Source organism: Eptesicus fuscus, chromosome 3 (assembly GCF_027574615.1).
Source record: "Eptesicus fuscus isolate TK198812 chromosome 3, DD_ASM_mEF_20220401, whole genome shotgun sequence".
In the NCBI taxonomy this organism is placed as follows: domain Eukaryota; kingdom Metazoa; phylum Chordata; class Mammalia; order Chiroptera; family Vespertilionidae; genus Eptesicus; species Eptesicus fuscus.
In genome coordinates, this window is record NC_072475.1 from 8739734 (window position 1) to 8765600 (window position 25867).

Here is a 25867-nt window from a genome sequence, read left to right on the forward strand (position 1 = left end):
AGACGACGGGACGTGCCATTCATTGTGCAAGTCATGGTGAGACGCAGAGAGGAGGAAAGGAGGCGCAATTCCTGGGGAGAGGGCCCCTGGTGGCACGGAGGGGCTCGGCCACATGCAGAGGAGGTGGCTATGCCCTCCAGGGAACAGGGAACCACAGAGGGAGTGTCTAGGAGAGGGGGCCTGACTGAGCACCCAGTGAGGGGAGTGCATCCATCAGAGAAGAAGGAAACAGGGGTGTTGGGGGAAAACACTTGCTCATGGAAATAAAAAAGGTTTACACGAACCAAAGAACAGAAGGACAAAGGCTGGAGAGCGAATCAGAGAGCTGGAGGAGAGACCAGCTCAGGGGCACAGGAGGCGCATCCCTCTGTCTGTGGATGCCAAAGTCCATGTGACCCCCGGAGTCCAGGGGAAAGAAGAGGGAACAGAGCAGAGGAGATGCTCAGACAACAACAACCAAGAAGAGAGCCAGAGCTAAGAGAAGAGTCAGATTAAGAGTCTCTGCAGGCCCCAGGGAGGGAGGAAGAAGGTCTCGTTACTAGATTTATCCCGAGGCTGTCACAGAACATCAAAGATAGCAAGGAAATTTACAGGGTGAGGGGGCTGGTAGCGGGGAGAGGGAGAGGGAAAGAGAGAAAGACATGGTGAAGGTCCCACAGATTTTCAGGTGTAACAAAGGTTTTGTGATTATATAAAAGTGTCCCCATCCTTTAGAGTTACATGTTGAAATATCCCAGATGATAGGATATGACGTTTTCTATTTGCTTCCAAAGAATCGAGTGGGGAGGAATGGGGGACAGTGGGGAGGGGTGTAAATGAAACAAGATAGGCCATGAGTTGGTCATTATTAAAGCAGATGTTGGGGGCATTCGAGGCATATATAAACTGTTCTGTCAACTTTTATATATGTGTGAAATTTTCTGTAGTAAATTTTAAAAATAATTTTATGTATTTTATTGATTTTTAGAGAGGAAGGGAGAGGGAGAGAGAGAGAGAGAGAAGAGAGAGAAAGAGAGAGAGAGAAGAGAGAAAGAAAGAAACATCAATGATGAGAGTGAGTCATTGATTGGCTGCCTCCTGCATGCCTCCTATGGGGGATGGAGCCCGCTACCCGGCATATGCCCTGACCAGGAATAAAACCATGATCTCCTGGTTTATAGGTCAATGCTCAACCACTGAGCCACACCAGCTGGGCTGGAAAAGAACTTTCAAAAGAAGTATAAAGTTGTTTAGTTTTGCAAGATGAAAAAGTTCTAGAGATTGGTTGCACAAAGTGTGAATATACTTAACAATACTGATTGTGACCTTAAAAATGGTAAAGATGATTAAATGGTTAAATTTATTTTATGCATATTTTATCGCAATTAAAAAGGAAAAGGAAGTGTACGAAATGCTATTTATGAGGCAACCTGCTAAAAGAGACACCGCAGGCTGGGGAGAGATTTCAGGGACAAGGCTTGCATATCAAAGCCAGAGAGATTTGGGGCAGGACCCTGGAATAACCTTTTTCCCCAAGTCAGCCAAGTGCCAGGAAATTCCCTTTGCTGTCACTTTCACTTAGGTCTTCCAGAACACACACGCACGGTATTTCTCCAGGTATCACTGAGGATGCGCTGAGCCTGGCTGACACTGAGCTGGATGCCTGGAGGCCGTATAGCCCAAGCCCTCAGAACATCGTGGCCTAGTCAGGAGACAAGCCTGTCCCAGCCAGCCTGATACAGGCAGAATGGAGGGGGTCCCCCGGAGAGTAATCCAGGTGTGGTGGGGGCGGGGCAGCCAGGAGGGCGGCTCAGAGAGGGGCAGGCTGTTTTCCTCTCCTTGCTGAACACAGATCTGGGCACCTCGGTCCTACTGCCCACCCAGCCATGTGTCCACAACACACAGCCTGAAAGCCTGGGAAGGGACTCCTTGGTGATGGATGGAGGGTTAGAAGTATTTTCATAATGGAGAATGTGAAGCAAGGGGACCCAGGCTCACTTCAGAGAGATTCTCCAGGGTGGGGGGTGGGCACCGGCCAATGCTGGGAGGGAGGCTGGAGAGAGTCAGACCCTGTAGCCCATAATGCTGTGCTGGTGGGTGTTGGTGGACTGAGTGAGTTGGGAGAACCGGTGCTGAGCCTGGCATCCAGCTCCACCCTCCCCCACCCCCCACCCTCCACCCCCCACCCGCCGTCACCCAAAAGGCAGAAAGCCATCTCACCTGGGGGGATTGAGGGCATTCAGGTGAAGGGAGGCTGCTGGCCGCCCTTTCCCAGCTCTCAGCTCCTCCCTCTCACACCTTCACTCTTGGGCCTCTGCCAGCTTCCCTCCCAGCGGGCCTGCAAATTCTCCCAGCCACCCAACCCTCCTCTTTCTCAGAAACTCCCCCATCGTTGCTTTTTTTAAAAAAGTTTCTTCCCACTAGTAACTTCCTCCTGCAATGTGAATTCGACTATTGCACCCTTTGCCACTTTGCAGAGGCAGAGGGTGGGAGGAGCTGCCAGAGCAGCTGTGGGGGAGCAGGGGACGGCAGGCACACTCCCTGGGGGTGGCGGTGCAGAGCAGGAAACAGTGTGGCCTGTGGTAAGAGCTCCAAATAGTTCTATTTCACTCCAGCCCCTACAGACCCACAGAAACAGGCAGTGAGTAATCCAGTGGATCCCTGAGTGTAATCTGGGCCATGTAGACACAGGGGGCAGCCAGGTGACTTAGAAAGGAGAGAGGAGAGGCCAGAGGCCGGGGATTTTCCAGCCACCTACTCCCCTGAACACTGGCCTGGACACCTCAACCCACCTCCCACCCAGTCCCCACCCCCCACTGAGCAGACTTCTCCTGAGCCTTCCTCTTTCTGGCTTCCTCTCTCCGTGGGAGGAAGCTGAAGAGGTGGCATTCCTGCTACCCTAAGTCACCCAAAGGAAGGTGTCAGAGCAGCCAGGAAAGTTGGGATGGGATGGGGGGCTAACCTTTGTCCTGAGTAGGGGGGTCCCCAATCCTCAGAAGAATGCAGAGATTTACTGACAGGCGTGGCCATGTTAGAAATCACACTGAAGAGTGTATTACAGGTCTGTCAGGGCAAAGAGATTAGGGTATCATTGAGGATGCCCGGGGCCTGGCTGAAAATTTAAGCAATTATCAACTCTGGGAAGAAACCAGAAAGTTGTAGAAGGAAGAAAATGTGATTATGGTATGTCCACTTTGCTCGGTGATGCACAACATTTACACCCTTACAATAAGGAAAGCAATGAGCACAGATTAAAAACCGAACCATTACCCAGCCGGCGTGGCTCAGTGGTTAAGGGCCAGCCCATGAACCAGGAGGTCATGGTTCGATTCCTGGTCAGAACACATGCCTGGGTTGAGGCGCAATCCCCAGTAGAGCATGTGCAAGAGGCAATAGATCGATGTTTCTCTCTCATTGATGTTTCTATCTCTCTATCCCTCTCCCTTCCTCTCTCTAAAAATCAATAAAAAAATACTAAAAAACAACAACAACAAACCATCATACAGCTGCCCGGAGAGGAAGGGGATGGGTGGGGGTTGAGGATCGAATCCCCATCGACCAGAACAGGAAGCTCATCAGCCTTCCCACCCGTGAATCAAATTCCTCCCATCAATGCGAAGGCCAGGCTGACCTGTGGGCTCCGTAGGTCAGAGGGGCCACCGAACGCTAACCCAGGCTCAGGTCACTCCTCTCGGTCCTGGAACTCATCAAACTGTCATTTCCCTCTCAGCCTGTGGTTTCCACCGATGCTGAACAGAGCCATTAAGGACGTCCTTGGGGATGGGTGCCCGCTTAACGTCTGGCTGCCTTTGTCAAGCAGGTTTGTCCCTTCTGACCCTGGATTAAGGGACTTGGTTTCCACAGCTGTTTCCTAAGCTCCTCTTGCCCCAGGGGCCTGGCTGAGAGAGGTGGAGGCTGAAGTTAGAGACAGAGCTTGCTCTTGAGGTCCAAGGGCTGGGCCCACCAGTAGTGGTGGCACCCTGAGGACACTGGGTCCCTTTCCTTCTCCGGGCCTCTTTCCCTCACCCCTCATCCTCCCCTAGCCACTCCCCCAACTCCACCATGTTGTGGGAACATGTGGTGAAAGGGTCCTGCAAAGGGCCTGGCACACAGCAGATGCCAAGAAATGTAAAGACACCTATTTATATTAATAAAAGGGTAATATGCAAATTGGTTATGACGCCCTCACAGTAACAACCGAACAGCAGGCTGTGTGGGTCGACAAGGCCGGCAGGGGGGCAGGCTGTGAAGGGCGACCAGGTTGGCAGGGGGGGCAGTGAGGGGTGACCAGGCCGGCAGGGGGAGACAGTTGGGGGAAACCAGGCTGGCAGGGGGGGCAGTTAGGGGCAATCAGGCTGGCAGGCAGAGGCAGTTAGGGGTGATCAGGCTGGCAGGGGGACAGTTAGGGGTGATCAGGCAGGCAGGCAGGTGAGCAGTTAGGAGCCAGCAGTCCAGGATTGTGAGAGGGATGTCTGGCTGCCCAGGGATAGGGCTGAAACTGGCAGTCAGATATCCCCCAAGGGGTCCCAGATTGGAGAGGGTCCAGGCTGGGCTGAGGGGACCCACCCATGCACGAATTTTGTGCACCGGGCCTCTAATATATATAAAACCCTAATATGCAAATAGACTGAATGGCGGAACAACTGAACAACCCAACACCCCAACAACTGGTCACTATGACGTGCGCTGACCACCAGGGGGCATGCGCAGAACATGGCGGAAATTGGCCGCGGCCGGATGATGGAGCAGGTGAGTGGGGGCACCAGACCAAGGTGGGGCGCCAGGTGCTGTCATTTGGGTGAGCCTCTGGTGGTTACTGAAAATTCTTCGCTCCTGCACGCCGAGGTCCCACCTGGCACTTGCACCTGCTGCTGACGCCTGAACCTCTGGCACCCTCTGCCGGCACCCGGCACCGGCCCAGATCACTTGGTGCCGTCAGTGGGTGCGAGTGGCTGCTGGCCCCAATGGACCCTCAGGGCTTCTCCATCTTCCCCGTTCCTGAGGGACAATCAGGGCCAGCAGCCGCCTCTCCCACCCACTGCCAGTGATGGCCCTCCTTGCACCCGCTGATGGCACCAGCCCCCATTCACACTTGCTGCTGGCGCTGGCCCCAATAGCTCCATGCTGTTAGTGGATGCAAGCAGGGCCAGCACCATCAGCGTGTGGGAGCAGCGGTGGCAGGAGTAGGGCTGCCAGCAGACAGGGGACCGGGGGCTGTGGCGGGAGTGGCCCCACAGGGGCGCAGAGGATGGGCCGAGACCTGTCCTTGTGCCCACCACAGCCTCGCAGCTCACAGTTCCTTTCAAGGTGCATGAATTTGGGCACTGGGCCCCTAGTAAATAATAAAAATGGAGAATGAGCCGTGGTCGCAGAGATCATGTAGCTCTGGACAAAAATCACAGCATATGTGTGTTTTTTTATTATTTATTTATTTATTTTATTTATTTATTTTTCTTCATGTATAGGGCAGACTGTCACAGAAGGCCATAGTATTCTGCCACCCATGAGGAGTAAGCCCAAGTTGCTGTTGGATGTGTTATACACAGAGAAGCCATTCTTCAGGCACTCTGCTCTCTCCACACCCACATATGTGTGTTTTTTAAATATACTTTTATTGATTTCAGAAAGGAAGGGAGAGGGAGAGAGATAGAAACATCAATGATGAGAGAGAATCATTGACCGGCTGCCTCCTGCATGCCCCACACTGGGAATGTGTCCTGACCAAGAATGGAACTGTGACCTCCTGGTTCATAGGTCAATGATCAATCACTGAGCCACACCAGTTGAGCACAGCATATTTTTTTTTTTTTGAGGGGAGGGTCTATATCTGGACTTATGGAGAAATTTCTTCTCATTGCATTTTCTGCTTCTACCTTTTAACTTTTGAATCTGGGGGAACAATTTCGTTTTCCTGCATTGGATTCTTTGCATGTCATAGATAGGAATCAAATTCTTTCCCCCATTCCCTCCAGGAGACACAGTGTTTGTGACCCTGACCTCTGAGCATTGAGAACGTTCAGTAGGAAGGAAGTAGAGCAAGGCCTGGCATCCAAGGCTTCCCCGGGCTGAGGAGGTAAAAGGGGGGTGGGAGCCCTGTCTCTGCCTTCCCCAGGAGAAGGTGGGTTTGGGGCAGGTTGATATTTTGGAGGAACGTCTGAAGAATCTTACCTAATAATAGACAAACATGTAAATTGACTGTACCTCTGCTATGCCACCAGCCAATCAGGAGTGGTATGCAAATTAACCCAACAAAGATGGTGGTTAATTTGCATACACAGGCTCCTAGAGATGGGGGGAGACGGGATGCAGGCGTTCTGCCCCACCCACAGTCTCTCAGGGCCTCTGGGCAGTGTGGGAAGGCGGGGCTGGAGCGGAAAGAGGTGGCTCTGGGGCTTGAGCGGAAAGGGGCTGGACCAGAGTGGAAAGGTGGTGCCAGGGAAAGGAAAGCCCATTCTAGCACGAATCTTCGTGCATCGGGCTTCTAGTGTGTGTGTGTGTGTGTGTGTGTGTGTTGATATATACACATATATATATCAACCCAGACATGTGCCCTAGACCGGAATCGAACCCAGGATTCTTCAGTCTGCAGACCGACACTCTATCCACTGAGCCAAACCGGCTAGGGCCTGAGGAATTCTTTTCTGCATTACTCCCCACCTGGATCCCTGGGAAGGTGTACAGAGAAAGTGCACTTTCAACCTCCCTCCTACTGGGAACCCTTTGCTTGAGCCAGATCTCATCACCTGCCTCATCCCTGAGCACACCTGTGCTGTTTCACCCAGCAATGGGCTCTGAAGCCCTCCCTGGGGCCCTCGTTTCCCCTCCTGAAAGGGTCCAGCCCAAATGCCGTCTCCCCGGGCCTCCCTTATCCTGCTGTATCCCTAACTTGTAAGGACCTGTCCCTTCTTCTGGCCCCTGGGTGACATCTGACACCCACGTGGTATGTCAGTTGTGCAGAGGTGAAGGGCATGGTGACATCCAGCCCCATTGGAACTCAGTCCCCTCACCGGCCAATGGGAGCGACGAGCACGTCGCTGTGGGTGAGGTTCTGAGCAGATAAGCACACACACACCACCTGGCACAGAGAAAGCGCTCAGCAAACGTGGGCTGTGATGACTCCACTAGGGCAGAGTGGAGACTTTTCCTGGAAAGGGCGGAATGCACGTGACTTTGGTTTTCCCGGCCATAGGGTTCTTGCCACAATTACTCAGCTCTGTGAATGAATGAACATAGCTGTGTTCCAATAAAACTTTATTTACAAATAAGGTGGAGGGCCAGCCTGTGGGTGGTAGAACATTGAACCCTGCCCTAGACCGTGATTCTCTGGGGAGTGAGGATAGTGTGAGGGGACAGGGAGCTACGCATGTGAAACGGGATGTCTGGGCCTGGCTCTTGTCAGAAACTCAGATCTGATCCACTGGTCCATGCCCAACCCGCTAGATCCAGATGTCTGTTTAACAAACACACTCTGGGTGGTCTGATCATCAGCCCAGGGACACCGAGTCTCGGGCCCCATTGGGCCTGCATACAGAAGGCACTTGGGCTGGGGAGGAACAAGAGGAGAACGTGAGAGGCAGGGAGCAGAACAGAGACCTCGGGACACTGAAGGGAACTCCCAGGGCCTCTTCCCTCTCTTCTAAACCTTCTCTCCTGCCTTCTTCTGCCAGTTTCCAGGACACCTCCTCCTCCCCAGAGTGGACTGAAACGCCTCATGAGTCCCCTGTTCCCCCAGAATCCTCGAGGGTGGCTGCTCCAGCGCCTGCAGACATGGGGGCCAGGCAGGGCCTCTTCCCTCGTGCCGGTGGAGTGCTCCACCTCTGACTGGGGTGCGGGGTGGGGGAGGGAGGTGGGGGCTGTCTTCTATCTTCCTCTCCCTCATGTTTTCTTTCTCAGCATGGGGCCCATGGGCCCTCTTGTTTCTGGCACACAAAGGAGCTGGGCAGGTGGCCCATGTGGCTGGGCTCTGGGAAGCCTGGACTGAAGTTCTGGGCACCCACTGGGCACCCACTGGGCAGCTACGGATAGGTATCTTTTTCTACCTGTAAAACGGGGGTGAGGGGTTTGCCTCTCAGGACACTGAGATGAGGTATGTGAGGCTCTCAGCAGACAGGGAAACGGGGCAGGGGGCAGGGGGCAGGACCAAGTGCCTGGGGCCAGCCCAGCAGGGACCAAGCAGGGCAGAGGGGGAGGAGAGAAGGGGTTTCACCCTGATGCTGACTAAGCAGGGGTGAAGCGGAAGCTCAGCGGGAGAAGGCGCATTTGTCCTTATCTGGGTGTGACCTCATCCATGCAGGAAATGACCCGCTGAAGGTCACCCACGCATGCGGGGCCAGGCTGGGCAGATAGAGCTGAGACTGTGGGCGGTGTGCTGGGTGGTCACTAGGAAGACCTAATCTTTCCACACTTGAGCAACAATGAAAATTCCAAGTTGAACAGGCTGCCTGACCCAGGGACAGAAAGCACAGATGCTGGGAGGGCCTGGTCCCTAGGCACTGCCCACCCATACGCCCCGCTGCCATCTCCGAGCAACGGGATCAAAGGGGTTTTAGCATTTAAAATAGGGTCCGCCCTCGTCAGTTTGGCTCAGTGGATAGAGCGCCTGTCTTCGGACTGGAGGGTCCCAGGTTCGATTCCGGTCAAGGACACACGCCTGGGCTGCGGGCTCGGGTGTGCAGGAGGCAGCCAATCAATGATTCTCTCTCATCATTGATGTTTCTATCTCTCTCTCCCTCTCCCTTCCTCTCTGAAAATCAATAAAAAATGTATTCAAAAAATACAATAGGGTCCTACCTTTTCCAAGTTGTCTATGAAGGCCACATATTAGTTTTATAATCAGAAAAGGATGTTACTAGAAAGACAAGTTAATCAGACACAGGACAAAACCAAGGGGACCCAAGCCCCACATGGCCGCCTGTAAGGAGCTAGGAGAGGTTTGGAAGGAGAGGAAACAAATGCAGCTGAAGGATGCGGGGGGGGGGGGGCGGTGCAGAGGGGGGGTGAGAGGGAGGCTTTGGGGCTGCTTCTCAAGGGCAACGAGGGGATAAGCCACGAGGGCCACGCCTTACCCTGGTGGAGCTGCAGAGCTACCACTTGTCGAAATCATGGCTTGGGCAACCTCCTCCCGGCCTCTTCCTCCTACCCCAACCACTTCCCTGCATCACCCCAGCGATCCCACGGTGAGTCCGTCCGAGTCCGGCACAGTATTTTACCCCAGGAGGTTCCAAATGCTGGAATTCCACAGCCTCGGAATCGGAATTGTTTACGTCTCACTTCCTGTTGCCTTCCTGGGATGCAGCCGGACCCGGAGCTCCAGGTCACAGGCTCTGTGGGTAGAGGTGCATAGGTTGGGCACCCACCTTGCTGCCCAGGAGCCAATGGGGCGGCGATTCCCTGAAATTCGCCCAGTTAGGGAGATGCTCAGACAACGAACTGTTTCTTAGAGACCCAAACGGATCATTTAAAACCCCAGGCGTCCCTAAACCAAAGTCAAAGCCTGCAGGTCAAGGGGGCAGTGGCGACCAGCAACCCAGCACACCAGGTCCCAGAGGCCAGGGTGCCTCCTTCGGGCAGTGGGGCTGAGAGACACCTTCGTCCGGGGTCCCACATGTTCAGGAGGCACAGGTGACACGCACCTGTCCCCTTCCCATGGGCAGCTGCTCACCTGCTTGCCCACTGTGTAAGGGAGAAGCTGCTCTGGGGGGCTTGGGCACCCCTTCCAGAATGAGGCCTGGTGCAGGACCGCGGACTTGGCTTCCCAACCCATAGCCGGTGGATGGAGCCCGCTGTGCACTGAGGCTTGGGCAGGTCTCAGAGAACGTCCTAGAACACACTGCCTCCTTTCCAGAGCCGATTCCTTGGGGAAGCAAGGGAGGGTCCCCAAAAAGGTGGGAGGGGGAGAAAGCCCCAGGGGCTCAAGTGGGCAGGAAGGGCTGGAGCCTACTCAGGACTTAGCCCCTGACCAGGCACCCTAAGTCCAGCGCACTGAGCCTCCACCTTCCATAGGCATCCTGCCTGTTGCCTACACTGGCTCCGCCCCACCCCAAACCTCATACCTGAACTATCTGCACTTACTCCTTAACTACTCCGGAGTCACTGGAACCTACTGAGCATGTGCTACCTACAGCTGTTGATCCTTAAAGACTCCTACCATCCCCATTGGAGAGATGGGGAGACTGAGGCTCAGAAGGTCCTGCCTTACCCAAGTCAACTCCAATCCTGGCTGCCTCCCTGGAGGCTATGAATAGGGCCTCTCCTCCCTAAGTGAGGGTGGACTCCGACCAGGCAGCGGTTGGTGTGAGAGGATTCAGTGGGAAGAGTGGCTGATAAAACCATTGCCCCGGGTACAGGAAGGTTCATTTGGAGCCAGGTTATCGCGGCTGAGCTGGGCACTGCACCCAGGACGCTGGTGGCCAGCCCCCAGGACCAGACCAGGAAGGATGGCCTGACACTGAGCACACGGGCACCTGTGGTTAAGCATTGGACCAGGGTCAGGCAAGGCTGGGATGCAGTGGGCCCTGAGCTTCAGGTCCCAGTACTGTCACTGGTCGTGTTGGGAGAGCAATTCCGCTGCTCGCTGCTCGCAGGTCAGGTCGTCTCTGCTCTAAGCTTAGCCTGGGGCTTGGGAAGCCCCTCAGAAGACCCTGGCGCTTCACTAGGACGTGCAGGGTCCCAGGACCCAGAGGACAATGATGCGCAGTGGGGGTGTTTGCACTGCATGTTCCGGAAACCATCCTTCCACTACTGGGAAGGACCCCAGACTCTTTCTATGGCTCCTGCGTGGTCCGCGTCCTGCGGGGACTGGAGGGCCTTGGTGGTGGAGAGAAGCGTCCTCCCCACTCCCCTCCTCTAAACCTGGGATCCTCCGGGCACCCCTGAGTCTGCGCCCCTGCCCTCACCTCTGTGAGATGGCAAAGAGTGTGCCTTCCTTGGTCCATGAGCGCCCTCCGGAGACAAAAGATTGAATCAGAGAGAAAAAAGAATTACCTCGCTGGGCTCCAGCCAGGTCTTGGAATAAGGGACCACCAAGGCCGGGAGACTGAAGCACAAGGGACAGATCGAGATGGGGCTGAGGGCCTGGAAGGGCAGAATGGCTGGGGGGGGGGGGGTTCCCGTGGAGGGCAAAGTCAGGCGTTCCTTTCCAGGGAGATCATGGCCTGGGTACCCTTCTATCATGGAGTGCCCTGGACAGGTGGTCACAGAGAGATGAGAGAAAAGACAGAGAAATCAGGGCCCCAGGATTTTTGACATCCATTTTGGAGCAGTTTACATTCGTTTCCTCTTACAGAGACAGCATGGATTGCACAGGGAGCAAAAAGGAAAGCCTGAAACTGAGCCGTCTGCAGGCCTCTGGAGCTGCTTAGGTGTCTACACCACTGCCTGGGTCAGGCTGGGGACCGTGTCACCTGCCAGGAGCCAAGCTGGGGTCTCCCTGCTTCGCACAACTCGGGAAATGAGGCTGGTTGGATACAGAGTGTGTTAAAGGTCAGGTCAGCGATGCTGGGCCGATGGAGCTGCTTCTGGGGTGTCCCCTAGTGTCCCTGCGAGGGGTGCCAAGAGGACAGTCCTCGATGCCGCTGGGCTTTGTCTCTGAGTCTGTGTGCTATGCCCGTAGCTCACCCCTGCATGACTTTCATTAGCAGAAATTACCTCTGCATTCTTGTTCTATCATGGCGCAGTTGGGGACTTGGAATATTTCTTCAGATAACCGGTTGGAACTAGGCTTCTTTCACATCCGATGGCACCCCCTTAAAGAAGCCATAGGTTCCATGGGATTGGTGGGGACCCGACTTGGGGTGGGCATGGCCTTCTCCACACTCCAGAAAGCCCACGTGCTGGGCCAAAACTCTCACTTCCCAGAGGTTCCTCCAGTCTAGCTCTCAGCCCAGCTAGAGGCTCACCAAAGAAGGCTGGGCTGTCCTTTCCACCCCCTGGTCTGCGAGGTGCTGGGAGGGTGCCCTGGAGCCTGGAAAAGCACTGACAGCCAGGGACTCTCACCGAGGAGCGGGATGGCCCACCCAGGCGCTGGCCTCTGAAGTTCTTCCAGGGACATTTCTCTCTGGCCTCGGCGTGGATCCATGCTGTGACTTTGCTCCTTTACGTTCAGCCTGGTGTATCCAGGGGCCTTCGTCATCTACAAATGTCCCCATCCCTGTTGGACATTCTAGATCTGGACAGGTCAGGTCCTGCATACCCTGAACAGACCTATAACAACCAAAATAGAGCATTGACTTGCCTGCAGTGGGGGGACCACACACCAGGCCAAGCACCTTTTCATCCTTTTGGGGGCTCTGTGTGGGGCTGACTATTCCTCTCCAAAGCCCATTTTCTGTATCTGAGTTTCGGCTGGGCTCCTAGACAGGGTGGAATCCTGTGTGCTGGCACCCAAGGCGTCCCTTGTGTGGGGAGGGGGCGGTGTGTCCTCTCTCCTGGCTGAGCCTGGAGTCCTGTGTGGACCTAACAGAACAAGGGGCTCTTTGAGGATGAAAGTCACACCCACACCAGCTGGATGCACAGGAGACTGAAAGCGAGCTGCAGGGCTCACTCAGGGCCTGGTCCAGCAGCTTCCTAGCACGTGACTTGTGTGTGTTGCAACACGTTAGTCTATCATGTAGTTTCCAGTTTAAACAGACGAGTTACACCCCATTTCCAGGAATTGTTTTGAGGAATGAATGAAATGCTGTAAAAAAAAGATGGACACGAAGTAAAGGTTCAGTCACAGTTAATAAACAAATGGACTCGCTCAGGCAAGGGTTATTGGGGCTCCTCTTAGATTCAACCGTATTCATTCAGTCTCAGATCTCCCATTGCAGACAGGTCACCACTTCTCATAATATGCAGCGCCCCTCTTCCCCCCAGGGCCTCTGATTCTTTTTTCCCCTCAGAGACTATGAAAGGCACAAGTGCCGTGTGGTGAACACACTCGTGTTTCCAATAAGCTTGCTCCATCCAGCTCCATATTCATCATCCCCAAATCACAGTGAGGCTGCCTGGATTCCAGCTTTTAGACCGTATCTGCCTGGGAGGCGGGGCGTTCCCGGGGGCGGGGACCGGGTGGGGCTAGGACACAAACCCCGCCCCTCCCCGACCACACCCTTCCGCGGCCCCGCCCCTCCCGAGAGACTGCGCAGCCGCTGCAGGGAGGATATCGGAACCCAGCTGCCTGGGCTCCAGTTTCCACCCGGGCTTCTTCTTGCAGGCTCCGTCTCCTGCGCCCCGCGGCTTCCGGTCCGCTGTGGGTCTCAACCAGAAACATGGGGAAAGTGAGGGGGCTGCGGGCCCGCGTGCACCAGGCTGCCGTGAGGCTCACGGCGGAGTCCGCGCCCGGCTTCGCGCCTCCGGCCCAGGAGGGGGCCCTTCCGCAGGCCTCGGCTGGCGGAGTCGGGAGAAAGGTAAACTAGGAGCCAGGAGGCGGCCCTGGGCGGTTGGGATGGGAGTAGGGTCGGCGGGGGTTGGTTGGGGCGCCGCACTGTGCAGCTTTGGGGGTCCTGTGCTGGCTTCGGCCCTGTGGTTCCCCAGGCGGGTCTCCTGCGACCCGGGACTGCCCTCGCGGTGTTTGCTGTGCGACCTGCGCGCCTTCTCCGTCGGCGAGGTGTGGGGGCCTCCACGCTCTTCCCACGTTGGGATGGCTGGTAGGGTTGACTTGCCCCACGCCTTGAGCTGTGCAAGAACCGGACACCTCCCACTGAGATAGGCCAGTGAGCCAGGACAAGTGGAACAGGGAAACGGAGACAGCACTTTGCAGCCATCTAGAAAATCAAGATGCCAAGCAGTGTCAGCTAGCTAGTAAATTCTGTTTTCCCTAAACCAGGACAGTTATGAGTAAACTAGAGGCCCAGTGTACGAAATTCGTGCACGGGTAGGGACCCTAGCAGCTGCCAGCTGCCGGCTGGGACCTCCCTTCCTGCGGTTGGCAGGCCAGCCCAGCCTGCCCCCTGGTCGGACTCCCTTCAACTCTCCCTCCAGGGGACAATTTGCATATTAGGCTTTTATATATAGGATATATAGGACTAAAGGCCCAAGTGCAGGAAAATCACTACAAATTTCAGAACATTTTCATCACTCTAAAAAGCAATCCCTATTATCAATAATTGAGCGACCACGTTTCTACTTTCTGTCTCAAAGAATTACCTGTTCTGCACATTTTATATAAATGGAATATACAACATGTGGCCTTTTATATCTGGGTTCTTTCACTTAGCATACTTTTGAGGTTCCTCATAGTATTATTTTTGTAGTATTCATTTCTTTGTCTTTTTTTTTTTTTTTAATGGCTGAAAAACATTCCATTGTATGGGTGTAGTGTACCATACCCACCACATTTTGTTTGTCCATTCATAAGTTGATGGATACTTAGGTTGTTTCTAATTTTTGGCTATTGGGAGTAATACAGTGAACATTCCTGTACAGAGCTTCCAGTGGATTTATGGAGTGGAATTGCTGGGTGGTACAGAATGCTGAGTTTTACTTTTAAAATAATTGCTTGATTATTTCCCACAGTGACTGCACCGTTTTACATTCCCACCAGCAATACATGAGGGTTCCGATTCTCCCACATCCTCACCAACTCTTGTTATTGTCTGTCTTTTTTTATTATAGCCATCCTAGTGGTATTTCATTGATTTGCATTTGATGTTGAGAGACTCTTTGACAATGGTTATCCTTTAGGGGTTGATGTAGGGTCCTCAATATATTTCAGTATTTACGTCTTAATTCCAGTAAAAGAATCTGTACAGCTCCATTCCCTGTCACCCCTTGTCCTGCTATATTGTTATGCAAAATGTATCTATACACAGGTGGACAAAAGTAGGTTTACAGTGGTGAGTACAGGGAACACAGTTATTCTTGTATTACTTATTTATTAATTATTGTATTATTTATTTGTATTATTTGTCTTCTTGATTTTACTTCATATCCTTACTTATGATTCCTGGCAATTTAAACTACTTGTGCCCACTCCTCTATATGTTACAGCCCAGCCTGAAGTTGTTATGATTATTCTTTTATAATTACCTACATGTTTACCTTTTCTAGACTCCCTGTTTTGTTTTTGTGGATTTGAACTGTTTGGTATCATTTGCTTTCAGCCTAAAAAATGCCGTTAGTATTTCTTAGAAGGCAAGTCTGTGAACAACGCATTCTCTCAGCTTTGCTTTATTTGGGACTGTATTTGTTTTACTTTCATTCTTGAAAGATAGTTTGAACGCTTTGCATATGCCATACCACTGCCTCCTGACACCTCTATTGTTCCTGATGAGGAGTCAGCTGTTAATCATATAGGGGTGCACTCCATTGTGATGAATCAATCATCTTCTGTGTGTGTGTGTGTGTGTGTGTGTGTGTGTGTGTGTGTTATTGCTTTCAAGGTCATCTCTTTGCCTTGAAGTATTTTGACTAATGTGCCTTGATGTACTAGTAGATCTCTTTGTGTTTATTCTGTCTGGAGTTTGTTATCCCTTTGGAGTTTATTGAGCTTCTTGGATGTGTAGGTTAGTATTCTCCATCAAATTTGGCAAGTTTTCCACCATTGTTTCTATAAATATTTTATCTCCCTTTCTGTCTCTTCATCTGGTACTTTCATTACTTATGTTGGCATGCTTAAAGGTACTCTAAGAAGCCATTCATTTTTCCGCATTGCCCTTAAATATAAAAGTTATCTTACTGGCAAAAATGGTTTAATTTGGGAATAGCAAAGAATTGCAATTTGGGAAAGCCAGCTACAGCAAAAACTGCAGGCATGTCTAACAAAGTAGAAGAGTTGTTTTATGGAGAAAAAGGAGAAAGCTAGAAGGGTTGTTTTGAATGAAAGGCCGTTAGAGAAAAGGGAGAGTTCAGGGAGGTGATGTTTCTCATAGGCTGAGATGCTGGGGAGTCAATTTCTTGAAGGACAGGGATGGGGAAAGTGCAGCCAGTTCCCCCTGCCAAGGCACTAGGGATGAGTTAATTAAATGTTTTTAATTAACAGGATAATTTTTAAGTTGATAATTTTGATATTATAAATATCCAAATGACCCTTGCACAGAAAAAAGGTTTCCCACCCCTGTTTTAGGAGGTGCAGTGTACAGCAGCGTTTCTTGTTGGGCCTGTAATTGGTGATTCCTTCCTGTGGAGAATTCTTCTGTTGGAGTCTCTAATTGACTATTTTCCTGTAATTGATGTCAGGTGGGTACTGGCTGGATCTCCCCTCCTGACCTGGTCACTCCATTTCAGTCAGGTTTTTCTTTGTTTTCCCTTCTGCAAGCCTATTCTATAAATTTATTTCTATTGATTTCTCTGTCATGCTCTGTTCTTTTCCTCTCTTTTCTTCAGATGGCATCATCTCTATCAATCTTTCTTTAAATTTGCTGATCCTTTCCTCTGCCAGCTCAAATCTAGTTTTGAATCTCTCGAGTGAAATTATTCATTTTGATCACTGCTTTTTGACTCTAGGATTTTATTTTATGTTTTAACTAGAGGCCTGGTGCATGAAATTTGTGCACGGGTGGGGGGGGGGGGGGCGGATCCCCTCAGCCCAGCCTGCACCCTCTCCAATCCGGGACCTCTCGGGGGATGTTCGACTGCCAGTTTAGGCCCGATCATGGGGATTGGGCCTAAATTGGTAGTCAGACATCCCTCTCACAATCCTGGACCGCTGGCTCCTAATTGCTCACCTGCCTGCCTGCCTGGTTGCCCCTAATTGCCCGCCCCCCCCCCCCCCCCCGCCAGCCTGATCGCCCCTCACTGCCTCTGCGTGCCGACCTGATCACCCCTAACTGCCCCCTGCTGCCGTCCAGGTTGCACCCAACTGCCCCCTCCCTGCTGGCCTGGTCGCTGCCAACTACCCCCCGCTGCCGGCCAGGTCGCACCCAACTGCCCCCTCCCTGCTGGCCTGGTTGCCCCCAACTGCCCCCCTCTGCCGGTCTGGTCACCCCTAACTGCCCCCCCTGCCAACCTGGTCGCCGCCAACTGCCTCCCCCCCCCCACCAATGACCTGGTTGCCTCCATTTGCCCCCCCTGCTGGCCTGGTCGCCTCTCACAGTCCCCTCCCCCCCCAATCCCCACCGACCTGGTCGCCCCACGCAGCCTGCTATTCAGTCATTGGGTTGTCCCTCACTAATCCCCCTGCCGGCCTGGTCACCCTACACAGCATGCTTGTTCAGTCATTTGGTCGTCCCTCACTAACCCACCTGCTGGCCTGGTAGGCAGCCATCTTGTGAGGGTGTGATGGTTAATTTGCATATTACCTCTTTATTATATAGGATAATTGTTTTAATCTTTTTGCCTGGCTACCTGGATCAGCATAAATCACTTACTAGTCAGATTGTGTGAAAACCCCTTTGGTCTCATTAGGTTTTGGCCCCTCTCCACTGGGTGTGCGTGGGGCCCGTAGGCTGCTATTACCTTTGGGAGTTTACATTTTTGACTCACCTTCAGTCAGGGACTAGCAGCTTTGAGTTTCCCTCTGATCGGTCCTGAACCATCATGGCCTAGAGCCCCTTGGCCTGCAGACTGCCATGGATGCACTCCTGGGGGCGCTCCTGGGCTAGAGCAGGTGACCTTCAGCCAGTGCTAGCTCAGAGCTGTGCCTAAGCCCTTATGTCCGGGGCCTTCTGCCCTGCATTGTGTTTGCTTGGGGCATGCTTTCCATTGTGCCCATCCAGAGGTGGTTGTGATGGGCAAGGGCTTGCAGTAGATTGCTCCTGAGGGGGTGCAGCCTGGACCCCAGGGTTGACTCTGATCCCAGGAGGGCTCTTGGCTGTCTCTGCGGTGTTCTCACTGTTACACTATGCTTTCTCTGACATGTAGCTGGTTGCTGCCAGTATTGTGGCACTGTGAGCTGCACAGCCTGCACAGATCCCTAGTGTCCCACTGTCAGGGACAGCCAGAGGCCTGCACGTTGCTCTGAGTCGTTCTGAGTGGTGTGAGTCCATGTATTCTTCTAAATTCTCCTATCCAACTGTGCCAGGGCTGGTTCTTCTCGAACCCTGCCCACTGTACTAACTATTGGGGACTTAGTGCAAGTTCCTCTTTTATCCTCTGCTCACTAGTAACAGGTGTTGGGTCTGAGCCCCTCTGCCTGGGGCTGGACCTCCTAGGACGCCGGGTCGTAGACGGAGAAGCCATGAGAGGTTGTGAGTGTATAAGAATGAGTCTTTATTGCTGAAGCCAGTGGCCATATAGCTATCAGACAAGAACAGTCCTCACAGCAGAGTCCATACAGGCAGGGAGCTGGACACCGGCTAGTGAACATATATCTTTCCCATAAAGCAGCATCAGTCTCTGTACCCACAGCTACCTGAGCAGCCACATGCTACCTCTTAGACTCACTGCCTAACATCAGAGCGGTATCTGAGCTCTCCCGTTCAGCAGCTTCTCCTGTCTCTCCTGCCCAGCTGCTCTCTCTAGCAGACTTCTTCACACACTCCATTCTAGCTGCTCTCTTCCATACTCCAGCAGACTTCTCACTCCCGCCCTAGCCGACTAGACTGGTCAGTAACCTATTTTTATACCATTTAGACAAAGAAGGCTTCATGCCAATAGTTACATCAATCATATTGGCTACTGAAGGGCACAGTGTACCATGTGTCCTTACACCCATCATGGTATCTTGGTCTGATTAGGATTCCCAGGCTCAGAGTCCTTGAACATTCTGTTTAGGCACATGCCCAGAGCGGCCTTTGGTCATTCAGGTGTACTGATAACAAGGCCTCCGTGCTCCCACCAGTACGGGCCTTGACTATCCGGGGACCTGGCATGGTTCCCACACCCACAACACACTTAGGCATGGGCTTCTCATTCTGTCCTGATAGAGTCAGTTCCCTCCTTGGAGCCTGTCCCTCCCCTGGGCAGGACCTCTGTGCCCACACTGGAGAAGGGGGCAGGGACAATTCAGCTTCTCCCTGGTGACAGCCCCTCCATGAGTGCAGCTGGAGGGTGGCCCCTAATCTCCTTGGCTTGTAAGTAGCTCCACCCTGCAGAGCTGGGTCAGGACCCAGTATTCTAGATCAAGCATGTCAAACTCTCGGCCCACGGGCTGCATGTGCCCACAACGAATATTTTTGCAGCCCAGCCAATATAACGCTATGTAAGAAACGTTTTAATAAAAATTTCGTAACTTAATTTTTACAATATCTTGTTATACATGATTATTAAAATAAACTACAATATTCGCTAATGACTGATTACTATAATCGTGTTGCATTCACTTCCCTCACGCGCCTTAGGTGCAGGCACACCATTTCTCTCCACTAATACTAGTAGCGAGTATTTTAGCAGCCGATTGCCATGGCATTAGTCTTGTACTGACTTGTTTGGTGTGTACAACAGGAAATATTTCGCTTTCGGAGAACAAGAAAAATAGGTTTATTTGCGTTACGCTTATTAATTTGTGCAGTTATTTAGTGTCTGGTAAGTTAATGTTCAAGAAAAATACTAATTTTTATTAAAATGTTCTATTATTTTATGTTAACGATTACTCATTTATTTCAGTCCTTTGTATTCAGCATGTCTCTATCGAAATAAACCTTCTGTGAAAATTGAAGCTTTTGGTTTTTTGCAGTGCACATAAACTTAAGCCTTGTTCATTTGGCCTTTGTTAGCCTTTGAGTTTGACATGCTTGTTCTAGACCTTCCCTGCCTAGGATGAAGTGTCTGCCCAACAAGAGGGGTTGGGGAGCAGGGGAAGGAAGTCCTGGTTTTCTGCCCTCACCTTCTTGGAAGGTGGGGTAGGGGTTCGGGGCAGGGGGTATGGTCATTGAATTTTAACATGAAATAGACAAACAATTCTGATTTCTAGTCACATAATGACATTGTTATTCATGGAAAACAGTCAATGTGTCATCAATACTTTTATATTAAGCTCCAAAATGTGAAGTTATGAGAGATAAATTACCACTGCAGAAAATGTCCAAGTGACAGAGTAGAGAGAAGTTGAGCATCAATGTGTACAGACTTATGTATGTGACCTGGGCTCCCCTTTGCTGGGAGGTGTCAGCTGATATGGCCTTCCTCGCCCGCCCTGCGTCCCCCATGCTCCAGCACTGTCCCGCCGCTGTTGGGTTCTCTGAGGTCTCTTCTTTACTGCTCCTGGGCGGTCCTGAAGAGCCAGCCAGAGCTGCTTTGTCAGGTGCTAGGTGGGCGCACTCAGCCCGACACCTTGGCACTTAGACGAGTTTCTGCATCATCCCCATTCTGTCCATTGGTGTGTGACTCCCCTGGGAGTGGATGCTGAGGTCCCTCCCGAGGCCCCTGTCCTGGACATTGCCCTGGAATGAGTCAGATGGGCATGGGGAGTGGGTTCTGGGTGAGCACGGTGCGATGGGTAGAGTGACATGGATGGTTTTAAAACTTCGATGTAGGGATGAATGCAGGTCAGAAACACACCTAGGAGAGAGAGTGCTGAGGTGCAGGAAGGGATGTGACACAGGAGAGGGCTGTACAAGTAAGAAGATGTGAGGTTTGGAAGGAGATCCTGAATCTGGTCTAAGATGGTTCTTAAACCAGGAGCACGGCCCACCTGGTGACTTGAGGCGGGCAGGGAGGTGCTGCCCTAGGGCTCTGGAGTCTGAGCCCCTGGGGGTCCTGGGGCTTCTTCGCTGGGGAGTGGGCTGGTTTCTCCAGGTCCTCCTCCGTGATAGCCAGTCCTTGTGCATCTTGAGGCTCTCACCCAAGGGTCTCCCTGCCGTGTGACGGGCCTTGCATTTCACCACAAAGCCATGGAGCAAGTCTTACATGGTCTTCTTTCTTTCCTTCTTAGGAGTGGGCTTTTGTGAACACTGACATCTTTGCCAGGACCAAGATAGACCCCAGTGCCTTGGTGCAGAAGCTGGACTTGGACGCAAGGAGTGTTGCTTCCGTCAGGAGAGGTGAGAGGGAGCGAGGAGGACCTCACGGTTTGCATGCTTCCAGTGCCTGGCTGGCTTTGAGTTGTTCAAAAGCACAGCAAGAGCAAATTTCAGTTAACTACATTTTTTTTTTAATCCTCACTCGAGGATATTTTTCCATTGATTTTTAGGGAGAGTGGAAGAGAGAGGGAAAGACAGAGAGAAACATCGATGTGAGAGAAACACATCGATTGGTTGCCTCCTGCATGAGCCTGACCATGGCCTGGGCCAGGGAGGATCCTGCAACCAAGGTACACGTCCTTGACGGGAATCGAACCCAGGACCCTTTGGTCTGCAGGCCGATGCTCTATCCACTGAGCCAAACTGGCTAGGGCTAACTGTATATTTTTAAAAGGCTTTTACTAATGGAAAAATTTAAAATATACTATAATAGAAAGAATGGTATAAGTAAATTCCCTGTGCTCAGCACCCATCTTCAGTACACACATCCTGCATTATTTTGAAGCAAATGGTTTCTCTCATGAATTCTATAGTATCTATTTCTAAAGGCTCTTTCTTAAATAGCATTCCTACAGTGCCGTTATCCCATGTAAACAAATTAGCAGTAATTTCTTACCAAATATACATGCAGTGTTCACCCCTTTTTGATTGCCTCATCAAGGTTTTTGTAAAGATCAGGGTGCAAACAAGTGCCCTTGCTGTGTTGCAGCCCCCGCCCAACCTTTTCCCTCATGTTTTTCTGATGTGGGGAGGGCGTTTTTCTGACCACACTTCCCCCATTTGGGATTTTGCTGGTTGCCTTCTCCTGGTGTCTTTACCATGTTTCTCTGATCCAGCCCAGTTTGAAATAAGAGAGGTGTGCAACCTGGATAGGAGCTCTCAGGCCTCAGTCTCTGTAATCCTACTGTCCTTGACCTGCACATGGACTTCCATTGGCTTAATTGACTGTACGTTCTCATCTTTAAAGTCGTAAGTAGCTGTCCTTCTTGTCTTACCGCTTTCACAGTCTTTGTGTTCCTGGGGCCCTCTAGTGAATTGATGTACAGATTTTTCTTAATTATTTCTTGTTGGAGGATTCAGCAGCATCCAGGTTTTTAGTATCATTTTCCAGGTTTCTATCTGTAAACAGCTCAGAGTTGTAAGATGCGATTATTTCACAGGTCTGACTTATAGCAAGCGTCTTCCGTGGGGTTATGTTGTTTGCATCGTTGCTCTGGATATTTTTATGTCACGGGAGATACACATGCTTCTCTTGCCATTCTTTGTGCATTGAAACTGCAGGGAGCAAACACTTTCCCCCTCCCCTCCTAGGGATCCTGCAGATTAGATTCACTAAAGACAGATCAAGAGAAACGCAGTTTATTAATGTGTGCAGTGCACTCCACGCAGGAGATAGGGGAGTGATGAGAAACTCAAAGGGGTGGTGAGAACTTGGCTTCTATAGCATCTTAGCAACAAACGGTATGTTTATAGCCTTGCAGGGTGCAAACCGTGGGAAGGTAAATCATGGGGGAACGAATGGAGGAAGGTGTTTGTGAGGGTCCATCTTGGCTGTGACCTTCCCTCACCTTCACAATCACAAAGTTTCCCCCGAGAGGGAATTCCTAGTAGTCCTCGTTTTTCAGAAGTTTCTTGCTTTCTATTTTTAAAAATAATTCTTTATTGTTGAAAGTATTACATACGTCCCTTTTTCCCCCTCATTGACCCTCTCCAGCCTGCCCCTGCCCCTCTGTTCAGAAATTCCTTTGGTGACCAATTTGATCAACGGTTTTGTATGTTCACTGATTCTCTTAAGGCTTGTCTGTGTATCTGGGGCAGTTCTGATCACCGTTCTTAACCTTGGGTGAGTGCTTTACCTATTATAGAGGTTAGCTACGGTATTTGTCATTTCATACAAAAATCTCTTCTAGGATTTTAAAAATTGCTGAGGAAGTTATTCCCCTAGAGAGCTGACAAATGCTGTTTTCTGACAGTTCCCTATGGCGGCTACTCTCGCCCCTCCTGCCTGTCACCTCTGCGACCTTTCTCTCCTTGGTTGTGGGGCCAAGTTTGCTTTCTGTCCATAGAACGGGCTCTGCCTTCTTGGTCCCGGTTGGCATGCTGCCCTGCCTGTTGGTGGTGCATACACCCTGAAGGAGAAGCCATCTGTGCTGCAGCCGGTATCCCCGAGCAGTTTGGAGGGAGTGGAGGGGACAGAGCATTGCAGTCAAAGGAGCCAAGCTGAGGTCCCGGTGCTCTACTTTGTTGGCCGTTGGATTTGGGCATCTGTGTCGCTTCCCAGGACCGTTAACTCCTCATGCATCAAATGAGCGTGGCATCTGCTGGGCAATGTGCTTCGTGGGCCTGCCTGGAAGTCCTACTGGCCTTCAGTCATGCCCACTACTGGTGGTAGCTGGGGGTCATCTCCAGGGGGAGCTGGGCCGGTGGTGCTGGGGTCATCCCAGCGGTACTCCCATGTCAATGAGGGGCTGGCCCACTCTGTGCCCTTTCACAGACAAGGATGCGGTGCAGGGGGAGGCCAAGCCCCATCGTAGGTGCCAGCCCTTCCCTTTGCTGAGCTCAGAGCTTTGAAGCCCATCTCGGAATTGGGGGCCTGATGGCCCTCCCTCCAGCACTGCTGGATGGTTCTCTGTGAGACATTGTCACAGCTGTTGCAGCTCCCGATGGAGTCCCCAAGGAGTCAAGATGCCCAGGTTCCTGGTGGCAGGTGACTGATTATCTCAGCCTCTCCCTTACCCGAGCCTCCCTCTTCAGCATCTCTTCCGATTTAGATTGTTCCTCAGCCTTGCTTCCTCCTTATTGGCCAGTGCCTGGATCCTACAGGGGAACAATGGGTCTCCAGGCCTGAGCTGGGGCTGGTGGCTTGGGACAGGTCATGTGGAAAGTGGTATCGATGACTCATACACTGGCTGCTCAGTGGCCTGCTGGGCTGTGAAGGTGAGGACACCTGTCTGCCTGAATTAGCTCAGAGGCGTCCTTCCTTTGCATCTTTGCCCTGGGCTGAGTCACAAATAGAACTGTGCCTGTGTCTCGGCTGCTGTGCCACTGCCTTGTAGCCGGTATGGACTGGAAGAGGCTGAGCCCACTCAGGGGAGCCTGGCCTGGTTGTGGGTCCATCACCCTGATGGATGAATGTCCGTTGTGCGGCTCCCATGCGCTTGTGTGTGTTCCTCTCCTTCAGGCAGATGTGCTCTCACACTCCCTGCAGCCTTAGGACCTGGTGGACCTGCTTTGCTGGTGGCATTGTGCCAGGGTTTCTGCACAGAGCCCTTGGAGCCCTGCGGCCTTTGGAGCCCACTCTGCCCCCAGTTTCCCTTCAATCCCCCCTGCAGGCAGGGGCTCCATACTGCCTGTGGGGGAACCACTAAGCTGGAGGCTGTCCCCCACCCAGCTCCCCCTGCAGACGGACGCCAACCACCACCACCCAGCTCCCCCTGCAGACGGACCCCTTCCACCACCACCCAGCTCCCCCTGCAGACGGACCCCATCCACCACCACCCAGCTCCCCCTGCAGATGACCCCATCCATCACCACCACCCAGCTCCCCCTGCAGATGATCCCATCCATCACCACCCAGCTCCCCCTGCAGACAGACCCCATCCACCACCACCCAGCTCCCCCTGCAGATGATCCCATCCATCACCACCCAGCTCCCCCTGCAGACAGACCCCAACCACCACCACCCAGCTCCCCCTTCCACCACCACCCAGCTCCCCCTGCAGACAGACCCCATCCACCACCACCCAGCTCCCCCTGCAGATGACCCCTTCCACCACCACCACCCAGCTCCCCCTTCCACCACCACCCAGCTCCCCCTGCAGACGGACCCCAACAACCACCACCCAGCTCCCCCTGAAGACGGACCCCAGCCACCACCACCACCCAGCTCCCCCTGCAGCTGACCCCATCCACCACCACCCAGCTCCCCCTGCAGATGACCCCTTCCACCACCACCACCCAGCTCCCCCTGCAGATGACCCCATCCACCACCACCCAGCTCCCCCTGCAGATGACCCCTTCCACCACCACCCAGCTCCCCCTGCAGATGACCCCATCCACCACCACCCAGCTCCCCCTGCAGATGACCCCTTCCACCACCACCCAGCTCCCCCTACAGATGACCCCATCCACCACCACCCAGCTCCCCCTGCAGATGACCCCTTCCACCACCACCCAGCTCCCCCTGCAGATGACCCTTTCCACCACCAGCCAGCTTGGCTTTGCCCTGAGAGTCAGGGTCCCTGGGCTCATGGACCGCATTGTGAAGCAGCTTCCTCGCTCCTCTGTGTCCTCTCCTATGTGGGGACGTGTGGCTGTGCGTTCCTCCCCCACACAGATTGCTGCTCTGCCCATCTTCTAGTCCTATATTCCTTTATGCTGGAAGGGTGCAGAGAATAAGCCCATTCTGTTCTCAGACGAGCACCTGGAGTATTGGGCCAGCACTTCATCTGTGGTCTCAACTGGGCATCACTAGTCCTAGACTTACGCCCAGAGAGGTGGGCAGGGTGGGGTGGGACTGGAGGAGGATAGGCCTGGTTAGGGAGGCAGGAACAGAAGTATGGGAGGAGAGCCTCAGCATTGCCACCATGCTGGGTGGGCAGTATGCTGGACGGTCAGCACGCTGGACAACTTGGAGGCCACCAAGGGGCGGCAGTGGAAGCATGTCTGCTGGGCTCTGTGGCGGGAGAGCTTGGGGAGGTGGCAGTGGTGAGTGGACAAGGACGCCACAGTGGAGGGACCTTGTTGCAGGGACACCTGGAGTGTGTGCACCCACCTTCTGTGTTTCCAGGACTGCTGCTGAGACCCCTATGTCCCCTGGCAGAGAGAGCTCTGGGCCTCACTGCCATGCAGACCACAGTGGCCATACAGACCACAGTGCTGCGCCTGCATTTTCCCTGTGCACACGCTGGAGCTTCCCGCTGTGCCTCTGACCCACAGCAGGGGTTCCCTCTGAAACCGGAGTCCGAAGCAGGTGCAGGCCCAGGACTGCTCGGCAGAGGGCGGCAAAGCTGCATCCTCTCTACAGCCCAGCTCACGTTGGAGAGGCTGGCCCTGCTCTGGAGAGGAGC

The 25867-nt window shown here is 52.8% G+C and overlaps 1 protein-coding gene and 1 non-coding gene across 2 annotated transcripts in view; one reads left to right on the forward strand and one right to left on the reverse strand.

The window, feature by feature from the left end:
• Positions 1-5436: 5436 nt before the first annotated feature.
• On the reverse strand, positions 5437-5564 carry LOC129148639 (small nucleolar RNA SNORA11). The gene has a single exon (XR_008555640.1). It is a non-coding gene; the product is annotated as a small nucleolar RNA SNORA11 (small nucleolar RNA).
• Positions 5565-13159: 7595 nt separating this feature from the next.
• SLX9 (SLX9 ribosome biogenesis factor) overlaps positions 13160-25867 on the forward strand; it is a 30342-nt gene continuing 17634 nt past the window's right edge. Inside the window, exons 1-2 of the mRNA XM_008145652.3 lie at positions 13160-13367; positions 20711-20819. Coding sequence (XP_008143874.1) covers positions 13230-13367; positions 20711-20819 — 247 coding nt within the window. The 5' untranslated portion in view covers positions 13160-13229. The remainder of the gene's footprint in view (positions 13368-20710; positions 20820-25867) is intronic.